The following is a 22,344-nucleotide window of genomic DNA, read 5'->3' as shown; positions in this document are numbered from 1 at the left end:
TTTTTCTTATCCCCAGAAGAACTATTCTGTTCTCTTTGAGGGTTTCAATCTCCTCGCTCTGCTCATCTAGGTGTTTTTTCAATTCCTGAAATTGTTGATAAGACTTGTTTTGGAACTCACCGAGTGTTTTCAGAAGTACCATCCTGGATTCTCTGTCATTTAAGTCATATATTTCTATGTCTGTAAGCTTATTTTCTGGAGACATTTCTCTTTCTTTCTGAGATGGCTTGTCACCTTGGTTGTTCATAGTGTTTAATGGACTATTTCTCTGCCTGGGAATTAATAGAAATGTATTCTGCTTTTTTTCTAGAAAGAAGATTTATTATATACAGGTCTCTCTTTAGCCTGCTGTAAAGAAGGAACTTTTCATTTGGTTTCCAGTAGGTGGCGTCTAATTCTCTTTTATCCCTGCTTTATATAAAGCCTTAATAATGCCTTTTTATTTTCTTGTAGGTATTTAATCACGCTCACTACCCTCAGTTTCAGTCCCTGTCAGTGTTAGAAAACTAAACTTTGGGTGACAAGCAAATAATGCAAGATAAAGATGACGTTTTATATTACACTTGAAACTTACATAATCTTATTAACCAATGTCACCCAAATAAATTTAAATTTTGAAAAAAGCAATTAAAAAGAGAAGAGCCATGATACTTGAAGAAGCAAGAAGAAACTGGGAGGACTTATTCTATGATATCAAAACTAATACAATATAGTAATTAATATAGTGAGATATCGACACAAGAGTGATTGAAAAGACAGAGCAATATAGACAGCCAGAAATAGACCTATGCATACACAGACTTTTGATAAATGACAGATGGCACTGTGAAATAGCAGAGGGGAAGACTGTCTTTTCAATAAATGATTTGGGGATAATCAAATATATCTAAGAACAAAATAAAACTGTTCTTCTACCTTATATCATAAAAAATCAATTCCAAGTAGATTATAAACCTAAATATGAATGTCAAAACTGAAAAGCTTTTAGAATAACTTCATGACCTCAGGATGAGGAAGAATATGTTAAATTGGATACAAAAAAGTGCTAAGGATTGATAAATTCAATTACATTAGTCTTTAAGATCAGGGGTGAGAGAGAAGATAATGAACTAGATCAGAAATGACAGCAAAGTAAAAGGTTAGAGGGGCACACCCAAATGGACTGAAATGCCACAAAGCTGGAAAAGAAATGGTCTGAAATGGCAATGGGGATGTAGAAATAGGTAGGCAGGTAGGTAGGTAGGTTAGGTAAGTTAGGTAGGATAGGTAGAGTACGTAGGGTAGGCAGGTAGGTAGGTAGGTAAGGTAGGTTATGCAGTTAAGTAGATAGATAGATAGATAGATAGATAGATAGATAGATAGATAGATAGATAGACAGACAGACAGACAGACAGATAGACAGACAGACAAGTGGAGCCTATTCTCATTACTTGTGGTAGTTATATTCTATAAAGTTGCCACAAACCCTGAATTAGTGAATACTGAAACACTGATCCTAAGAGAAATACAAGATTAGGTTCCTGTGAGCATATAGTCACATTTTCATCAACCAATCAATACATAACCTTGTTTGAGTATTTCTGTTTAAAGATACCTTATTTAATATACTCACAACAACAGCAGTATCACTCATGCCTGAATGAAGCTTATCTAACATATATTTTCTCTGCAAAGTACATCACAGCCTTCTTGCACTTAAGAACATTAGACAGCACCTCACTACACTTGGGAGACTATTTTAAAAGGTAAAATCACCAACAAAAGGCACAACAATGTGAAAAATATTGCACTAAATAGACCATAAAAAAAGACACTTGTTTATGGTATGAGAGAAACAGGAAGGCAAAAGAGTTGCCTTGTTTGACCTCAACCAGGAACATGCTCTTAGGTGATTCAAATTTTTCACCAGTCTGTGCATGTCCTCAAAGACCCTGAAAGCATTATGAGTATTGATTTGGGGATTACAAATACACTTTAGTGAGTAGGTGAATTCATAAATATGGAATCCTTGACTGAGGATCGAATGAATGCGTATGTTCTCTGAGAAACACCCTTGAAGCTCTGAATGGAATGGGCAAGAGGGTGCCTGGCGGGGCTTGCATTTTGAGGAATACCCAAGGATAACAGAGATGAAAGGAATATAATTTGGAGTTAACTAACCCCAACATTCCAAATGAGTCTAGTAAAAAGTTCTTTTGGAAATTTTTATGCTTTCACATATTTGTCTGCCATAACATCATAGGACACTGATTAGGTCTGAATATGAGAATATATCCAATATGCTCAAACACTGTGTCACGGACTGTTACTTCCTTAGGATAATTCCTAGAAATAAATGTGGGCTAATATTTAGCCACAAATAAGGTTGTTTATAATAGGGCATGGTCTGTAATGGTGGGTGGAGAAGACCATCAATAGGAAACTTGTTGCATTATGCTCTATCCGTAAAATAGATATTGTTATAAAAGTAGTATCTTTGAAATATCTCCTGATTTGTTACCAGTTTCTACCCCTACTTCCACCCTCCCCCATCCAAACCTGAAAGAGAGGTAGGAGAAGATAGAATCTTATAATAAGATTGGTATAAAATTAGGCATTGTCAAAAAATAAAGTATTACTTTAGCTGCCATTTAAAAATCATGCTAGCCACCAGCTCACAGAAATCATCCTGTAGTGAAGAAGACATCAGCCCTCTATTAAAACTTCTCCTTAAAACTAGAATTGGGAAGATCTTGCTGGATTGTGAGGAAGGGAAATGAGATAAAGCTGAGAGGCAGACAGGACTTACATGATATAAGACTTTGTAAACAACAGTAAAGAATTCTGATTTTATTACAATTGCAATTAGTGTCGAAGGTGTTATGTAAAGAAATGACCTAATTTATATTTTCTCAAAATTCACTCTGATACGATGCAGAGAAATGATTGTGAGGAGGTAAAAGAAAATGTAGAGAGACAAGTACTATACTATTGCTTTAGTCCTGATGAGGAATGATGATGAGTTGGACTAGGGTGAGTAGAACAGCAACGGAGAGAAAGGGTTAGATTTAAGACACATTTTAGAAAAGTTAATTCTTTAAAATGCTAAAATCGATTGTATTACAGAGGTGATACTAAGATTTTCCCCCTCATTCCATTTCCCAAGTTCTTAAAAATGTTCTTACATTTGAAATAAAAATATTTACTTTACAATAAATGAACTCTAAAATAAACAAATAAGATACTTCTAAGAAGACTCATGCCTAATATTTGCAGAGTCTAGGACAAGAGGATAAATGAAAGCTTATATCATATCTCTAAAAATTTGAAATTTATAAAATAATCTATTAAAGAAAATGTTTAATCCATATAACTTGACAAAACAAAAAATGTGTAGAAAGCTATGATTTTTATATGACTAAAAGTTGATAAAATATCAAAGAATATTGAATTTAAGAATTATTACACATGTCTGGATATAACAATGAATAATAAAATAATGACATACATAATTCATAAATTATAATATATTCCACAAAATTTTTCTTACCTTAACTTCATCAAAATCAGTTACGTTGTTATGAATAAGCTTTCCTCATAATTTGTATTATATTGCCAGTAATGATCTAAAGGATTAAAAATAAAATATAATTTATTCAAAGTATATAAATTTGAAGCTCTTGCCATGAAAAAATATATATTTAATGTGAAAAATCAAAGATTAAAATTTTTTGTATGTTTTCAATTATCTTCTTTCTAAACTGCTTTACATTATCTATAAAGTTAAAAGCAATATATAAATTATAATTAACAAATACCAAGTTTTAAGTAAAATCATTATAATAAAGTTGAAACTCATATACTCTTTTAAAAAACTAATTAAATGCTATTGTATATTTTTACAAAAATAGAACTATGCACAATTCTAAGGTTCAAGGCTCATCTATTGCCTATGTCAACAATTGACATCAGATACTCTATCTTCATATATAAAATTTAAGAGTAACATGAGTTGTTGAATATGGCAAAATATTCATCAGCTGCCATGGACCGCTGTTAAAAATATCACTCTACTTTCTGAGTAAAACAACAAATTGAAATACAAAGAGAAACAAGAAAATAGAGAGTTAGCAGTACTGGGAAATGACAGTTCATTACTGGAAGAATCTATTGCATTTATGCTAAGTCAATTAATTTGTCTTTTCAGTCACCTAAGAACTTCTGCCACTCAATTCCCCCCCATACTTCAAAGCAATATCCATAACCAACATCAACAGCCCATAACCTTCATGACATTCAGACATAATCACCTTTTTACCAAGCCTCGTAGTGTTATGCAACATGTTGAATTTCAAGGAGATAGGGCAAGTGATGGAGAGAAGTGTATCTGGAACCTGAATGGTGTTAATCATTAAATATTTAGATTACAAATTATGGTCTGCCAGTGCTGAGTGCTAGATACCAAATGACACATTTTTTTTTAGCGTTTGTGATGTATGGATCCTCTAAGTACAAGATCCAGCATAGGGGCCCCTCTCTCCCAGGTCTTAAGGTAGCACTCTAAGGGTCTATGGAAATCTAATGAAAAAAAAAAACCAATTAATTCAAGCAAGTTTATCATAACAGCTTTTTAAAAAAGGCATATAATGAGAAGTCAAGAGTCCTTGACAGAAGTAAAGACAGCTGCAGCAGGGTGAGGAAAAACAGAAAACCTTTCTTCACCAAGGTTCTGGTATAGTCTATCAACTATAACATAGGTGGCTGGGACGCTGAGTTATGATAATATTTATATTTTTCAAGATGCGCCTCAATCTTGATTTTCCCTAAATTGGTATGGGCTCAAAAAATCACCAGATGTTTTCAGTTTACACTTACCACGGTATATCAGATTGAAAACAAAATGTGGTTTATAACTAAAATATATATAACTAAAAATAAAGTATATAATGAGAGAGAAAATATTGAGGCTGCAAGGGCTCTGGAGAAACGGGAGAAATAAGAGACTTAGTTCTTTCTTTAGGTACTTTTATCAACTACTTTGCCTACTGTCCAAGGCTATTAGCCTATAAACTAACTTTTGTAATTAAAACGGTGAATTTTACTGAGGTAAACAAAACCCTACTCTTTGCTTAATTTTATCACCGATAAGCACAATACAGGATTATACCAAATATCCCCTTAAAATTAAAAAAATGACTCTGGTTTCACTATTTCTTAATTTCTCACACTCATTTCAGATTTTCTTTGGTTAACCTAGATTATATACTTCTATTAAGGGAAATTCTAAAAAACAATAATAACTACCACTTACTGAATATTGACTATGTGCTATCATTAAGCTTCAAACTAATCCTGCCAGATAGATTACAATATATTCACCTTATTAAAAAAAAAGAAATCAAAAGCTCAAAGAGAAGCTCAAGGTGAACCAGCGAGGTAATATGGGAGAATCTAGGTTCAGAGTCAGTTCTGTCCAACTGAGGCTGCCTCTCAAAATCTTCACCAACATCACAGACAACTAAAATGATTTCTTAGTATCCACCAACCCAGTGGCCGCTGCTAGTGTTTGACAGTATTTTATGTGTGGAAAATATATTTAATGTTTTTCAATATGCCCTGCAGTCTTCCAAATTTTCAGCTCTCTATACTTCAAGTACAAACAGGTAAGTAATAGGGCTACCACTAAAAGGTAACTGGGTTAGGAAGAAGGTCCTGAACTACTTTGACCACATCTGCTCTTCAAGTTCTTACAGAGAAGACTGGCTTCCACCTATGCAGTGCACACTGGTTCCACCCTTCCACCTCTCCACCCAGCCTAGCGAAGGTCTACAGAACACAGATATACAATTCCAATGTTGTTGACAGCTGAGAATTTTGAGTTTTTATTAGTTTAGTGTATTGGGTAAGGAAACAATTGATTTGCATGGCTTTGTTCTAAAATTTGGAGCTCTATCATTGAATCCTTGGGTTAAGAAATATTTCAAAATGTCACTAGCCTATCCAAAAGTGATGCCAAAGATATCTTCAAGCACACTTGATATTCTACATCCTTCTTTCTCAAATCCTTCAAACATTCTCATTAAAAATAAATATTTCTTATATTTAATCTAAATCTCACTTTTTCAGTCTTTGTAACAATGCTGAATAGCCCCCTTCTTGTATTCAATACAGAAGAAGGCTGTTCAGTCCCCACTTTTATTTAGGCAGCTCAGCTGTAAATTTCAAAGTGGTTGATAAAAACCTTACATAATCATCCATAATTTCCCAGGGAATTTAGGGTTAATTTTAAAATTATTTTTATTAATCTCATAAATTATAGCAAAATCAAACATAAAACTCATCTCTTAAATGATAGTAAATTCTCTCAGAATAATCACTAATGTTTACTAACAATTTTACAGAAATAATTAATTCAAATGTCTGATTTTGGCAAAGTAACTTTTTAAGCACATATATGCATTTTATGTATATATAAAATACGTTTTAAGTACATATGTATGTGATTATATATGTGTGTACAAATATATGCCAGAAAATGCCACAGATTTTCAAAATGCACTCTTGTTATTATCTCTACGAGAGGACTAAAAGTGACATTTGAACATATCTTTTAAACAGCTCCATCTAATATCACTGCTGTTTAAATTTCTGACTCCTCCCTTCTGGCTCTTCAGTGGCCTCAGATCCTACTGGATTCCAGAGCTCAGTCCTCTGTGTGATAATTTCACCTTCAGAGAGCAGCTTCTGAAATGTGGCTATAGATTGTTTGGTGGATAAATAAGCCAAGAAGGGAGAGGGAATGTTGTGACTTGGAGAAGCAGCAAACATGTCATCTTTAGACAGAGAAATAAACTTAGAAAAATAATCATGGAAATGAAGAGAGAAAACATGTAGAAGATGAAAATTACAGCAATACAGCTAGAAATTTCCAACAGGTAAGAAATTGGGAAACAAACCTCTAAAATGCTAAAGAAAAATCCTGCAAATGTTTTTCAAATGTTTGTGTCATGTTAAAATAATCCAGCTTTAAAATATGTGATTATTAAAAATTAGAACTGTCGTGTTTTCAGGCCTTATTACACCAAATGTCTTCTTGCTATGTGGTCTGTAAAACAGCCCTATAGCTTTAGAATGCACCATAGTAAGAAAATTATCAGGAAAAAAAAAAAAACCCACCAAATGCTAGTAATGGCACAATAGGGTTTTACTTACTTTTTATCTGTTTGTAAATAAACTTAAAAATCTGGTATACTTATTTTCATTGGCAGAGTTTAGCACTCCTTTCTTGATACATTTAATGTGTTGTTATTTTTAAGAATTAAAAACCTCAACAACCCTATTATGACAAGCTTAATAATGAACCTTCATAGAAAATCAAAGCCAATTCAGACAATCTGTGTTGGCCTGATTTTAAAAATAACTATTAGACTGGGAGATTAAATGTATACATTTTCCACTAATACTTCGTATGTACTCAGTTGTCAGAAGGAAAAACAGACCATCTCTCTAGCAGATAAAATCAAAGTACTTGTAATAAAAGAATAAGTGAATCGAGTACTATCCCCAAATCTTGAAAGACAGCACATATTTCTGCAATAAATAGATGTGAAAATTTTTTGCAGGGGAATGGGTGACTAGTTGAATAGGGAAAAGATATTTAATGCATAATATAGAATAACCAGGCCAATTACACTTTCTAATAAAGTTGTAAGAAAATACGCATTTGTTTCTTGATGCTTCTTGTGGTTACTTAATATAGTACATTGTTCTTAGGGAAAGCTCTAAGATGCGACTTTACAGAGAATCTAGTTCTGTTTGTTTTCATGGAGCACAAATAATTTAATTGATTTGTTAACGAAATGATCAAATTAACTAGAAATATTACTTTGTATATGGTTTAGAAAGTAGAAGTCTTATTCCATAGTTAGTCTGCAACTAACTATGCAACCATGAGAAAGTCAGTAGGTCTTAGTTGCCAGTGACTTAGTTGTCTACTCCAGATAATATTAAAATATCATTCCTATCTAGAGTACAGAACTGTTCTAGAGATCAAGTAAGATAGCCCACCTTGTCAGCACTTAAATTCCTGAGCGAATTAATGAATGGGATAATACTTTAAAAATCATTAAGCCCTAAACAAGTATGAAGTGTTATTTGTATCAACACAGCTGTCGAATCTGTATTCCTGGAGGTTTAAGGAAAAAGAGAATTCCACTGGGGGGATGCTTGCAGTGTATTCCTGCCCTATTCTGGGACCCTCGCATACATAAGAAGGGAATGGGGTGTGCAAAATTTCATTTTGTGCAAGACCACGGACTCCCTGAAATTACATAAGGATTTTTTTAATATAAAAGAAAGTGTTCTACTCACCTGCTGTTAATATTAAGAGCAAGAAATACAGAAATTTCTTCAAGAAATATAAAACTGGAGGCAGGAAAAATAGTGAAAAGAGTATGGAACTCTGAGAGCCAAGAGACTTGGGCTCTGGTTCCTGTTCTGCCAGTAATTAACTGCAAAGCTGCAACATCTGTCAAGTGAGAGGGGTATATTCGAATACCTCTAGTCTCTTCTAGGTCAAAACACCATAGCACCAAATGAAATATAACAGATAATCTAAAATATGCTTTAGTTTTTCTGGGTTATGGACAATTAAGGGAAAGGGGGAAACAGAAGAGAATGAGACCGGCAGAAAAGACGACGGTGAGAGGTAAAGTAAAAACGCAGAGATACCAAAGGACAGACACACATCAACTCTACCCCTAACATTACCCCCACCAAAAAAAAAGAGTCGTTTGAATAGAGACATAGAAAAAGACATACACTAACAAAAAACATTCAGATACAGAAATATATATGCATATGAAGACTTTGGTGGAGTATAATGCTCTTATTTTGTTCATCTTGAAACTTTTAAACACAAAACTACCAAAAAGTGTGTAATGTAATGTACTTTTACATGAAAAGGCATAAATGGAGCCAGTTCGAGGCATGTGCCTCATGAGCTAGACATAATCAAGCTGAAGGTTTGAAGACTACCAACATATGCCATATGTTAATCGTATTTTGGGGCAAAATCTCACTTGGTAATTTGAGATCTCACTTCCCTCATTTCCAACAGAAAGAGCCAAAGATGAACTTTCCTAAAATAGAAATGTATCCCAAAAACTTTTTGTGAATCAAGGCTTAGCATTATTTTGCCCCCAGATAGGCAGGATTTAAATATTTTAACTTAATAATTACCAATTATGTAAAGTGTAAATCCCACATTGCCATTAAAAGTCCATATTGGGGATTTCCTGTTACTATTCTCTGTACTGTGTAGTAGAGGGCACTGGACAATGTATCTCCAGTACTCTCCTTTGATTCCCTCCCAGATGAAGCCCATCTAATCTTCTGGCTTTTCTGAGCTTCAAGCCTCAATAGGACTGTATAGACTAGGGAGATAATTTGTACTTTGCTACTAATCAGCTCAGAGTAGAGGGGTCTCTACGAAGAGGCAGACCAGCTGTTGCAGGGTGGTGAGTGAATCCCATTTACTCAGCCCAAACAACCCAAAATGGGCAACACAAGGGTTCCTGATGTTTATTCCCATCTCTATTACCAATCTAATAAGAACTCCGCAAAATTGTATGTACTTCCACATCTGTTAAGAGAAAATTTATTCAGACCCATCTTTGTAGGAGTCATAGGAAGCTTTTCTTTCTTGTAGACAATAAGAGCTGGGAAGGTAAAAAAGCACAAGATTTTGCTAATTTTGTTTGGCTTTTAGCTAAGCTCTTGAATCTTTCTGTACTTTGGTTTCCATCTATGAAATGGAAAAAAAAAATCCCACCTCGTTCCAGCAAATTTGATATTGGAGAAATAAATGGTGCAGCAGACAGGAAAGCACTTACAGCTCTCTGGACGTTGGAGGTTAGATCAATTCAGTCCAAATGACTGAAACATTAAACAAGGATAATAACACTAACAAGCACTTGAATGTACAGGGTTTAACAGGTTATAGGATGTTTTAAATATATTATTTCATTGACCCTTACACTAAGGTGTAAAATAGGGAGACCATTTTTAAAATTTCATTTGAAGGATGAAGAAATTGAGGCTCAGAGAAGGGAACTGACTTGCCCAAAACCAGTTAGCAGCAGGACATGTCTCCTGACAGGAAGTCTAGTGTTCATTCTAGCCTACCAACCTATATATGTAATTATTGCCTATTCTCCTTTCATTCCTTTCTTCTTCCAAGTGAAGCATGCTTGGTAGAAGGTCTCTAATAAACAATCAAAGCTTCCTAGTTCTCATGTATAGTTCTACTGACTGTCATAAAGAGCTTAAACCTGTCTTGACATTCTCCTTTGGCAAAAGCTAATAACTCTATCTAGGTCTGTTGAACCTCTGAATCATCCAAGCCCTAAACCTTCATTTCAAATACCATTGTTTTTAAATTTCGCTATTTCTACTTATCACCATATCACGTCTGAGCCACAGATCAGTTCCCCGGGTCTTTCTTTATAAAATATGCCTTCTTTATCAACGGTTTCTATTCATCTTTAGTACTTTTATGGTGTTCTTCACTGTGGTATCTATTGTTAAAACCACATCAGACATAACAGGTATTCTTAAGGTGATTACTTTCCAATAAGAATCTGCTAAGCCTTTGAACCCAGAAAGAATGTGAGAGCAGGCCAGGGTAATTTCAAACAGCAAATAAAAGTTTGTTCTCTTTCATTCCTATTGCTCATCTTCCTTTATCCATGTTATTTATGTTGTTTTCCTCCAATTCCTAAAGAATAAACCAAAATAAGGGGTATTTTTTCCTTTGCCCTCTTTCAGAGTGTCCTCTTTGGGCCAGAAATCTCAGCACTTAGAATGGTGGGAGATTATCGTGCCTGTTGTGTTTCCTTTTATGAATAATTCCACTGAATACCTAACCACCCTAAGCCATGCTGGGCCATAGGACCAGGGCCCCCTTCTCCTCTAAAAGTCAGAAGAAGAGACCCAGAGGGAGGAAGAATTGGAGAGTACTTTCTAAATAAAGTTAATTCTGAGTAATAGCTCACTAGGCACCGGCTACCTTGCCTTGATCTCCAGAATTTGAGCAATGTACTCAGAAACTGTCTGTACAGAATATGACTTCAGCCTCAGAGAGTGGAAGAAGTACAAAGAGGAGGAGGAGTCATATGCTATTCCATAGCAAGAATGATTCTAGCCCCCAGACTAAAGGCTATATAGACTAATTCTGGGCAGCGGAGCTGACAAAATTTTATTCCATGCACGTACACTTAATACATATTATGTGCTCTATGCTGGGGCTGAGGGACAAATTTAGTCACATGATCTCATTTAATCCTCACAACAACTCAAATAGACATTGTTTATCCCCATCTACAGATAAGAAAACTGAGCAGAAAGGGTAACTGATTTACATCAAAGTCAGAGAGACACCAAGTAGTGATGCCCCAACTGAAACTCAACTCCAAATGGTACTTCTGGCCTTCACAGCACACACACACACACAAGACAGGTGATGGATAGAAATGTATATTTGGGCTATCTTATACAGTTAAAAGAATGCTATCACATTTCCTTACTCATTAGCTCAAAAAATAAAGGGTAACTGATTTACATCAAAGTCAGAGAGACACCAAGTAGTGATGCCCCAACTGAAACTCAACTCCAAATGGTACTTCTGGCCTTCACAGCACACACACACACACAAGACAGGTGATGGATAGAAATGTATATTTGGGCTATCTTATACAGTTAAAAGAATGCTATCACATTTCCTTACTCATTAGCTCAAAAAATTATGCTGAAGGGAAAAAAAAAAAAAAAAAAGAAAGCACCTGAGATGAGAGGAAGGCAAGGATATAGAGAGATCCTCCAGATACCTTTCAGGGACACTGTTACACCTATAGAACTGTCCAGGTTGTTAAAAAGTTGCATTAATGTTCTGGGTTGTGTTTAATTTTTTTAGGATTTCAAGAGCATACTCAAGTCGTTCATGCATTTCCATCAAGCACAAACAAAGATCAAGGAAGATTAAACTCTACTAATTACTCTCTGGAAACCTCAGAGCAAAGCCACTTCCCAAGAACTGATGGTCAAACTATCCACCCATAATACAAGTAAGCTTAGAAAAGCTTTCTTACAACCCTGACAAAATGGAACCTTCCTTAAACCATCCAGCATCTAATAAAACCAATGCAAATAGCAACAACTCTGCATTTTTCTACTTTGAGTCCTGTCGACCCTCTCCTCTAGCCTTGCTCCCATTACTCATAGCCTATACTGTAATCTTAATTGTGGGCCTTTTCGGAAACCTCTCTCTCATCATTATCATCTTCAAGAAACACAGAGAAACTCAGAATGTCACCAACATACTGATTGCCAATCTCTCTCTCTCTGACATCTTGGTATGTGTCATGTGCATCCCTTTTACTGTCATCTACACTCTGATGGACCACTGGATATTTGGAGATATCATGTGCAAACTCACTTCCTATGTGCAGAGTGTCTTCATTTCTGTATCCATATTCTCACTTGTGTTAATTGCTGTTGAAAGATATCAGCTGATTGTGAATCCCCGTGGCTGGAAGCCCAATGTGTCTCATGCCTACTGGGGTATCACAACAATTTGGCTATTTTCCTTTTTGATGTCGATTCCTTTCTTCCTGTCCTACCACCTCACTGATGAGCCCTTCCACAATCTCTCTCTCCCCACTGACTTCTACACCCACCGGTTAGCCTGTGTAGAGAACTGGCCCTCCAAAATGAACCAGCTCCTCTTTACTACCTCCATGTTTATGCTCCAGTATTGTGTCCCTCTGGGTTTCATCCTCATCTGCTACCTGAAGATTGTTATCTGCCTCCACAGGAGAAATGGAAAGGTGGACAGGAAAAGAGAAAGTAAAAGCCGGTTCAGTGAGAACAAGAGGATTAACACTATGTTGATCTCCATTGTAGTGACTTTTGGAGCCTGCTGGTTGCCCTTGAATATCTTCAATGTCATCTTTGACTGGTATCACGAGGTGCTGATGAGCTGCCACCATGACCTGGTATTTGTAGTCTGCCACTTGATTGCTATGGTTTCTACATGTATAAACCCTCTCTTTTATGGCTTTCTCAACAAAAATTTCCAGAAGGACCTGGTGGTGCTTATTCATCACTGCTGGTGCTTTACACCTCGGGAAAGATATGAAAATATTGCCATCTCCACTATGCACACAGATGAATCCAAGGGATCATTAAGACTGGCTCCTACGTCAACAGGTATATAAAAATTGTTGATACTTAATACTAAAGCCCTTCTTGAATGGGAGATAGAGAGGTAATGGCTGCGGATAGGGCAAGATGCATAAAGGAGAAGCCAGAACCATAAAAAGAGCAAATTTATGCTACCAGTTTTGCTGAAGGACAGACCTGTGTGTGTCATATTGCTCACATACTCATACACACACACACCACTCTTTTTTTTAATTTGGAGAATAACTCAAACAACCTAGTTGCCATTGTTTATGGCAAAGAATGACAGTGAGAAAGCAAGTGAAGCAAGCAGTATTGACGGCTGGGGAACAAAGTTGAATATATTCTATATTCAACAGAATATCCATAAAAGTTATTACTAATGATACACCTAGTAAAAATAATGCTATACCACCTCCTTAGTGTTGAAGCAATTTCACTTGCAGATATGGAAATTGTAACTTTCGACCATGTAATTATTCAATTAATTAACAAAGTCAGATAGCCCCCATCATAATTTCTTAATTAGCTAAGAAAGTAAGTTTGTATTAGAAGTTAAAGGAATAGTTTTATCTTAATATTTAAACTAAGTATTATAATTACTTCCAATGCTTGAATCAGATTCTCTAGTTTTCGATAACAGCACATTTTCTCCACTAACAATGCTATTAGCACCACTAGAACTAGCCACAAAATCTTTTACACTCTAATTATACTAGAAATCACATTAACTAACTTATTAATGGCCAATGTAGATAGAGCTTTCATTGCAAGATGGCTTTTTATCCTTAATTCTTTATGTATATTAAATAGAGGTAATTATGATTCTATCATTGGGTCTGAGGGGCATCATTAGTAGCACTTTTATATTTAGCTCCAGATTTTTTAGAACCACTCTTAAATCTTATGACTTAAACATTTAAAAAATATCCTTCATCCCCAGAGTCACTTATATGGGAGAATCAGCTAGATTGTTTTCAAAAAGAATACTAAGCTACTGTTCAAATAGCCATTAGCTTGTGACTTCTACTAAATCATAATCAGCTTAATCTCTTCCAATAAATACCCCTTATACTATTAAATTTGAGCTGCAGCTTAATAGTATGTTTAAAATGTAACTGTATTTTCTTCTACCTTTTGAATAAAAGTAACATTTTTCTGAATATCTGTGATTTTTCTATTGTGTTTTTTCCTTATGCAGTAGACTTCATATTTACCCCTCCTCAAAGATCTCTTTCTCTCTCTCCACCCGCTCTCTTTCTGTCCCCCTCCTTCTTCCCTCCCTCTCTCTACCTTTTCTTTCTCTTTGGGATTTCTATTCTTTCTGTTATATCATTTTGGGTAAAATGAACAACAAAAGCACTGCAATAAAATGCAGTGCAATAAAAAGCACCAAAATGCAATAAAATGTAATAGTCTCACAATATTAGCCACAAATAAAAATTCTTATCTAAAAACTAGTTTCAAATGGTGTCAGCTTAGAATCCTAAAGGTACAGGACTGTAGCCCCTTAACCCAGAAAGAAGTCAACTCTCCATAACCTTTCTATCTCTTCTGACAGATGGAGACTAGTCTTATAATTAAGACCAATGCAATATTTTACTCACTTGATAAAGATATATTGATTCTAGTTTCTGTTACTGAAACGATTCTGACCAAGCCACTGAAAGCAGGGAAAGACGTCTGATACCACTCACTATCCTCACCCCCACATATACACCCAGGCTCCTCTAACCCTGGTCCCCACCCTGAACATTCAGAAGAGATCTCCAATCTATGATTAAATATTATGGTGTGCTTTCTGGCACCATAATAAGAGCTATTTCCTTCTTCTGTAAAACTGTTTTATCGTTTCATCTAAACTTTCCTTGAGCTTTAGTGAAACAAAAGTCACTAATGATATAACTATATCAATAATTGTCTCTTTATGTTTATTTTTACCTCAAAAAGTAGTGAATTAAATGTACTTTTTAAGGAATGTCTTTACCCTTAAGAGGTTTACATACTGACAGGTAGCAGAGCACAGGTTTATAATTAGTTACTTAAGAAAGTATAATGCAAATATTAACCAGGTGTTGTGGGGACCCACTGACAGTAAAACTCATTTTTGAGAGGAAACAAGAAAAGATTTCAAGAAAGTCAATCTTATTTCCTGTTTTTGCAATATCTGCGGGTGGTCCACATCAATATGATCTACTGTTAAGCCATTTGCTGAATGAAATAAGGCCTTGTTTTCTCACTTGCCTCTCCCCAATTGCCAGATGGGCTTGTATTTTCCCTTTTAGGAATCTGAGATTAGAACTTCATGATGTAGCCCTAGAATCACAGTTTCCTCTAGTCAGTGTTTCAAAAACCTGTTCCTCGATCCCCCAACCTCAAATCATTTTGGATTGAGAGAAATGTCTCTTATCTTTAAGTTTCCAGAAAAGAGGACTATTAGTGGGATAAGTAAATATTTATGCCCTCAAAAAATTAGTACAGGTTAGGGGGAGGGGAGGCAACCTGCCCCGTGGGTTAAAAAAAAAAAAATTAGTACCTTAACTATTCTGAAGGTGTCTGTCCAGTGACCAGAGCTGAATGAGAAAATACTAAAAGCATCCTTGCAACAAGTCCCTTAAGTTTTTTCTCTGCTTACTTCTAAAGATCCTCCAGGAGTAAAGCCCAGACAATTTCTAACAGAATCAACAACATAATAAATGATTCAAAATAAAGGATACCCAAATGTGGTTTAAATGTGTATGGTTCACATTTTTCTTCAATGAAAAATGTGATGTTCGGAAAAAGATATAATAAGTTGACAAAGTAACATGCATCAGGCTTCAACTAAAAGAAGCTGCTCCCTACCCTGCGCTGAGCATGAACAGGATAGTTCATCAGCCCAATGAAAGGAGTCAATCTCTCTTCCTGTAAGCTTTGTTTTTTGTAGAATAATAAATCAAGAAAAATATATTAAGTTCTTACTGTGTACTTAGCACTGTATTCAGTATAGAAAAAGTTACTTTAAAGAGTTAATGATGTAGTTGAGACTTTAAAGAATTTATAATATATTTGTATGTCAACTATAATTTAAAAAATAAATGTATATTTTAAAAAATTTTTAAAGAATTTACAAGACACCAAAGAGATAATTCAATGTCTCGGTTTTGAAAGCTTTCCTTCTGGCTAGTTTGAAAACTGTCTAAAAGAAAGTTGAGAGTAACTGAAGGCAGAGTTAACATCGAAGGAGGACTCATCTTTATACCCGTTAAGTGAGAATACACTGGGGAAAAGAAAAGGATATATACTAGATGAGGGAGAGGGGAGTATTTCAAGATTGATATACCAATTTCTTTCCTCCCTGAAGTCACCTATGCAATACATATGCTCAGGCAATAAACTGGAGAAAGATGACGAATATTTCCAGTGGGCTAAGGAAGGCAAAGCAGGTCTCTTCCCATATTTCTGTGTCTACATCAAACTCCTTGTTGAAGCTGGGATAGTGTTTCCCCTGCAGCGGAAGTAAAAGGATGTATCATGCTAGGGACAGGAACACATGCATTGACTATTTCCTGCTATTTTCTATTTTAGGTATATAAATCTGTTCTTCTAGACTGTGAACTTTCAGAGACCATGACCTACATCTTTATTCCTTCTATATCAGCCCCTCACTGCCTCCTTAGACTATTTAAGACAAGATTAGGCAAGAAAAAAGCATTTAACACATAGATTTTAAAAAATCATTTCTTAAAAAACAAGCTAGGCAGTAATTACTTACTGAATGTCTGAATATTTTCAAACCTGTTTTATTAATTACCCAATGAAAGTATAAAGACACAATCCTAATTACACAAAGATTATAGTAATGTCAATAAGCTGCCAAATCTTGGGTCCTTTGGGTCTCAGTATAAATGTTTCTTAACCACCTCTGCTCTCCCAAGGTTGTTAGGACTCCCTAGTCACTGCTATCATAGTACCTCGTTTATACCTATCACATAAAACCATGTATGCCTGCTCCACAAGACATAAGCTCTTTGAAGGCAGGAACTGGGTCTTATTCACTGTAGTGGCTCCAGTGCCAAGTATGGCATCTGGCACAAAGTCGGGGCTCAATTATTATCTGCAAACTGTAGATGTAGAATAAATCTGGGGATAACAAACCTTTGCTTGGAAGTGGCATATGGACCTGAAGAGTAAATGGGGCCTGAAATCTCAGGACTTAGTACCTGAAGAAGCAGAACACCAAATTCCATTTGAAATCTAAAAGCCAGTGCTTAGGAAATCTACAGTAGCAGGAAGACAAATATAAAACACACCTTGGTTCCAGGGAAGGCTTAATGGCAAAGTGTACTTTTATGGTTCAAATGTTATTTGCCAATAACAGCTGTGCTAATAAGAGTCAGCTAAATGGGCCAGTCCTGGGAATGGAAGAAAATGCTCTTTTAACTTCCAATTAACTAAATTGACAGGTTTTTTGGAGCAAATAGCTTTTAGAAATAAAAAGGCCAGTCTTCCAGGGCAACCAGCCTCCAGGAGAGTGGGCCCCTTTATGACTCTATTAGAGGAAAAACCAGACTCTATAAAAAGGCCAAGGCATGGAAGAACTTTGTCTTTTTCAGTGAACCAAATTCTTCTCCACTAAGGGAGAAGAATCCTTCTCCACTAAGGGAGAACCTAAAAGCAAAAGTTGTTGAGCTATTGATTTGAAGGTAGTTTTCCTCATCCTGGGATCCTAAAAGATCTGCTTTTTTGACAGCAGCAGAAGTCCCTGACTCTTAGACACTGTTACTATACTGAGGTCTCCTGATAATTCAAGTTTTACACCTTTCTATTTCCTGCAATTTGAAAACAAAGACATATGTGTGTGTATGTACACACATTTGTGCATAGCACCTAAAAAAATGTCTGAAAGAAAATATTCCAGTGTTAACAGTGTTTATCCCAGGTGATTAGACTTTTGGGTGACCTATCTCTATTTCTTTCCTCTTTGTTCTATCTTGCTTCTAACTTCTCTTCCTCTTTCTTTTTGCCTTTTTGCTTATGTATATTTTCTAAATATTCTTCTAGGAACATCTATTATTTGTAAAAATTTTTCAAATGGGTGAGAAAAAGACAAAAACTTAAAAAAAAAAAAAGAAGAAGAAGAAAACTAAGATCCAAAGTGCCTGCCTATGAGGCAGCTATGGTACAAGAAATCAAGAGACTTAGGTCTGTCTTAGAGTCTGGGCAAACTGATTATCCTTACTAAGCTTCCAATTCCTCATCTGTAAAATGTATCAATCATTCAATAAATATTTTAAACACTGACTCTGTGACTGAATACAACAGTGAACAAGGTTGACATAATTCCCTGACCTCATGGAGTTTACAGTCTACTAGAGATGACACTTTTTTAAAAAGTAAATTGTGACAAGTGTCATAATAAAGAATACAATAGTACGAAGGCACTTAACAGAAGGAACTAATCTGTTTAGAGTAGAATAGGGACAAGAAGTAGAAAGGGAATCTTCCTAGAAAAAATAATTTTTAAACTGAGATCCAAAAGATGGTTAGGATTTAGTCACACAGAGATGAAGGTGGTTATGTTCTTTTTAATTCTGTAATTCTGTGTTCTAAGCTGTGTTACTGAATCACAGAGTCCAAAGAGCCATCTGTCACTCATCTTGTCCCTCCACTCATTAACTCACTTAATTCTAAAAATATTTTTGTAGGTGGATAATGTTACTCCAGTTTACAAATGAGGCAACTATTACTTAAGCACACAGTGATAAATCCCGACTATCCAGTTTAAAATCCCACCCTATTTCAACTGTCATTTCCTAGACATTTGTTAGACATGGGAGATAAAGAGAATAGTAAGACTGGTTCTCTGCTCTTGAGGAATGTACTGTTTGAGGGAGGACTGTAAGTAATCTAGACGATAACAACATAAGTGTTTAGAAAGAGGCATAGTGGGACTATACCTTTTCATTAAAATCTAATTCCCTAGCTCCCAGGAAACCCAGGGGGTACCTGATTACTGACAAAGATTATACAAATTGGTAAATGTGCAAAGCTGTAGCTGAAGTCCGGCATCTCTGACTGGCACTGACCAATAGCTCTGTCTGCTATACCATTGGACCCTGCCAGTCTGTTGAAAATCTTCTAGGGGAATGGGTGTCCAAATGGTACCCATTCATCTTACTACACAGAATAAGCATATTCTCAGCCACCCCAAACTGATCAGAAACTTCAGCAGTAGCATCACAGGCCCCTAGAAAGAGACAGGCATAAGCTAACTCACACTTGCTATAATCACGGAACACTTCAAGAAAATTTTCAGACAAAGCCCGTCCTTACCCATGCAAACACTCTCTCTGATTTCAGGGAATTGGGAAAAGAAGTATAAAACCAGGATTTCAAAGTTAATTCTGGAAGAACTTCAGCTAAGGAGCTCTCAGAAACAGATGTTAAATCTAATTTTGGGGCATCTAGCTTGGTAGAATGAGTCTGGAACATGGCTTATAAGTTAATAATTCAGTGGAACCCAGACCTACAGTATTGTGTGGAGGGACCTCAATTCCTCCATAAGCAACTGGTAGGAAACAGCTCACAGTTCTCAGATGTTTACTTCATCCTTCTGAGAGGCCAGAAAGAGCAGCCACTTGCTCATTCGTTCAGTCCTACAATAAAATTGTCTCTGGTGTTGGTGGGACATGGACTGTCAAACAAGGTCCCTGGAAGCCAGGAACTTTCATCTCAACTCTTCCAAAGACTTATATATTGTAGCCCTAAGCATGATACTTAACCTCTCAGTGCCTCAGTCCCACCATGTATAAAAAGGGATCTCTGTTGTCTTCCTTCCAGAAAGAGATGTAGAGATGACGTTGGAACAGCCTTCCTTATTTACCTCCATGCTCCAGAAGTTACCTGATGATACTGCTTTTAGATGGGGAGATATGAAAAAGAAAGTGGAAACACATTATCAAAGCATAGCGAGAAAAGCTCAGGTTTGAGGCATCCAGCCTTGGGTTTGAATCTTGGCCCTACCATTTACTCTGTGTGAACTGAGACAAACTTCTTTAACATCCCTAGCCCTAGAGTTATGTACTTAAGAAAGAGAATAAGTTCTGTCTTGCTGGACTGCTGTGAGAATTGAAAATAATGTATGTACAATGCCTGGCCCAAGAAGGGACTAAAGAAATAGTAGCAATATTAAAATCTCTGACACCTATATAAGTCCTAATGAGGCTGCTATTCTATAAATTAACATGAGTCAGACCCAGATCAGAAAGTTGGGCTAAACATCTATAGATTACTCTAAATTCCTAAAGATGATGGGAGAAAAAAGGAAGATGATTTTGAGCTGCTTTCAACATCTTTCCTTAACCTTAACCATGTAGAAAAAGTCTCTCTACCGTCAATCAGCCACAGCCTTGCTATCACTCTGACAGAAAATCTCTGGTCATCCCATGGGAGGAACCTGGCTGTACAACCTGACTATAGAATACTGTATGGATGGGGCAGGGCACAGATTACTGAAGGAAGAGCTTGCAATTTTAAATAATTTTAAATAAATGTCACTGAGGTGACATTTGAGCAAAGACTTAAAGGAGATAAGGAAGCAAGACATGCAGATGGCTGACAGAAGAGAGTCTAGGAAGAGGGTAGAGCAAATGCAAGAGCCCTGAGGCAGAAGTGGGCCTGGTGGATTCAAGGAAAGGCGAGGAGACTGAAGCACAGTGAATGAGGGGAGAATAATAAGAGGATGTGGTCTGAGAGCTAAGTGCCTTCACAATATGGTCTCTGAAGGATGGTCCTCATTTAGGTCTCAGTTCTCTTCTAAAAAAAATAGGCAGCATGATAATACTCAAGTACAGGGTACTTGAAAAGGTTAAATAAAAAGACAACACAGTGAACAAACTAATGGACTGGGCATCAGTAGACTTGGGTTCTAAGCCTAGGTCTAACACTAATTATACAGCCTTGGGCAAGTCACTTTACTTCCCCAAGCCTGTTTCCTTATCTGTAAAATGGAACCACCTGTGCTCATAAAGATTTTTTTAAATCTGAAAAATTATACACAAAATATTCTTCAAAAAACAGTTGGAGCAACTGGATATACACATGCAAAAAAAAAAAACTTTGATTCATACCTCTTACAGTATAAAAACCCAAATGGATCACAGATCTAAATGTAAAAGTTTAAGTTATAAAACTTAGAGAAGAAAACTTAGGGGGATAAAACATTGTGATCTTGCATCAGACAAACATTTCTCAGATACAATATCAAAAGCACATATATCCCTTTAAAGAACAAATTGATAAACTGGACCTCATCAAAATGTAAAACTTCTCATGAAAGACTGATAAAAGAATGAAAAGACAAGCCAAACTGTGAGATAACATTTGCAAAGCATGTATTTGATATGACTTGTGTCCAAAATATATAGAATCCTGAAAATTTAATAATAAAAAAACACCACAATTTTTTAAATGGGCAGAAAAATTGAACAGACATTTCACCAAAGAAGATATACAGATGGCAAATAAGTGCATGAAAAGATGTTCATGCTCATTAACCATTGGAGAAATCTAAATTAAAACCATAAGATACTAACCAGTACATGTCTGTTCAAATGGCTAAAATTAAAAAGACTGACCCGTACCAAGAGCTGGATGTGGAGAAACTGAACTCTCATAAGCTGCTGGCAGGATCTAAAATGGTACAACCACTTTAGAAAATAGTTTGACATTTTCTTAAAAGTTAAGCAGACAACTACTATCTGATCTAGCCATTCCACTCCTAGATATTCACCTACTATACACACACACACACACACACACACACACACACACACACACACACACGTCCAGACAGAATTTGGAGAAATATGCGGAGTGAGAGACATCCCAAGATCATTCCCCTTGAAACAACAATGAGCTGAACCTCTAAAACTCAACAGAAACACCCAACTGCACACCACCATGTCTGAGCATGAGATTTGTGCATAAGAGCTACCACAGAACACACTTCCATTAATGCCCAAGCAGAGAAATAGTCCATTAAACACCATGAACAATCAAGGTGACAAGCCATCTCAGAAAGAAAGAGAAATATCTCCAGAAAATAAGCTTACAGACATAGAAATATATGACTTAAATGACAGA

The 22,344-nt window shown here is 36.0% G+C and overlaps 2 protein-coding genes across 2 annotated transcripts in view; one reads left to right on the top strand and one right to left on the bottom strand.

Moving 5' to 3' along the window:
• Nucleotides 1-22,344, bottom strand: part of KLHL3 (kelch like family member 3) — a 233,156-nt gene that overhangs the window by 148,990 nt on the left and 61,822 nt on the right. The window contains 1 exon segment of the mRNA XM_025040560.1: nucleotides 3,530-3,605. Within this exon segment, the coding sequence (XP_024896328.1) occupies nucleotides 3,530-3,540 (11 nt within the window). The 5' untranslated portion in view covers nucleotides 3,541-3,605.
• Nucleotides 12,138-13,253, top strand: LOC102894025 (neuropeptide Y receptor type 6). Its single transcript, XM_006923332.1, has one exon. It carries the CDS (start codon nucleotides 12,138-12,140, stop codon nucleotides 13,251-13,253), a length of 1,116 nt encoding a protein of 371 aa, XP_006923394.1.

This window comes from Pteropus alecto, unplaced genomic scaffold, assembly GCF_000325575.1.
Source record: "Pteropus alecto unplaced genomic scaffold, ASM32557v1 scaffold78, whole genome shotgun sequence".
Lineage (NCBI taxonomy): Eukaryota > Metazoa > Chordata > Mammalia > Chiroptera > Pteropodidae > Pteropus > Pteropus alecto.
Note: the sequence above shows the minus strand (reverse complement) of the source record. Positions and strands in the feature narration are given on the sequence as shown.

Bases quoted from the DNA above. Each gene is read 5' to 3' on its own strand.
- LOC102894025 (XM_006923332.1), top strand. From the start codon at position 12,138: ATGGAACCTTCCTTAAACCATCCAGCATCTAATAAAACCAATGCAAAT.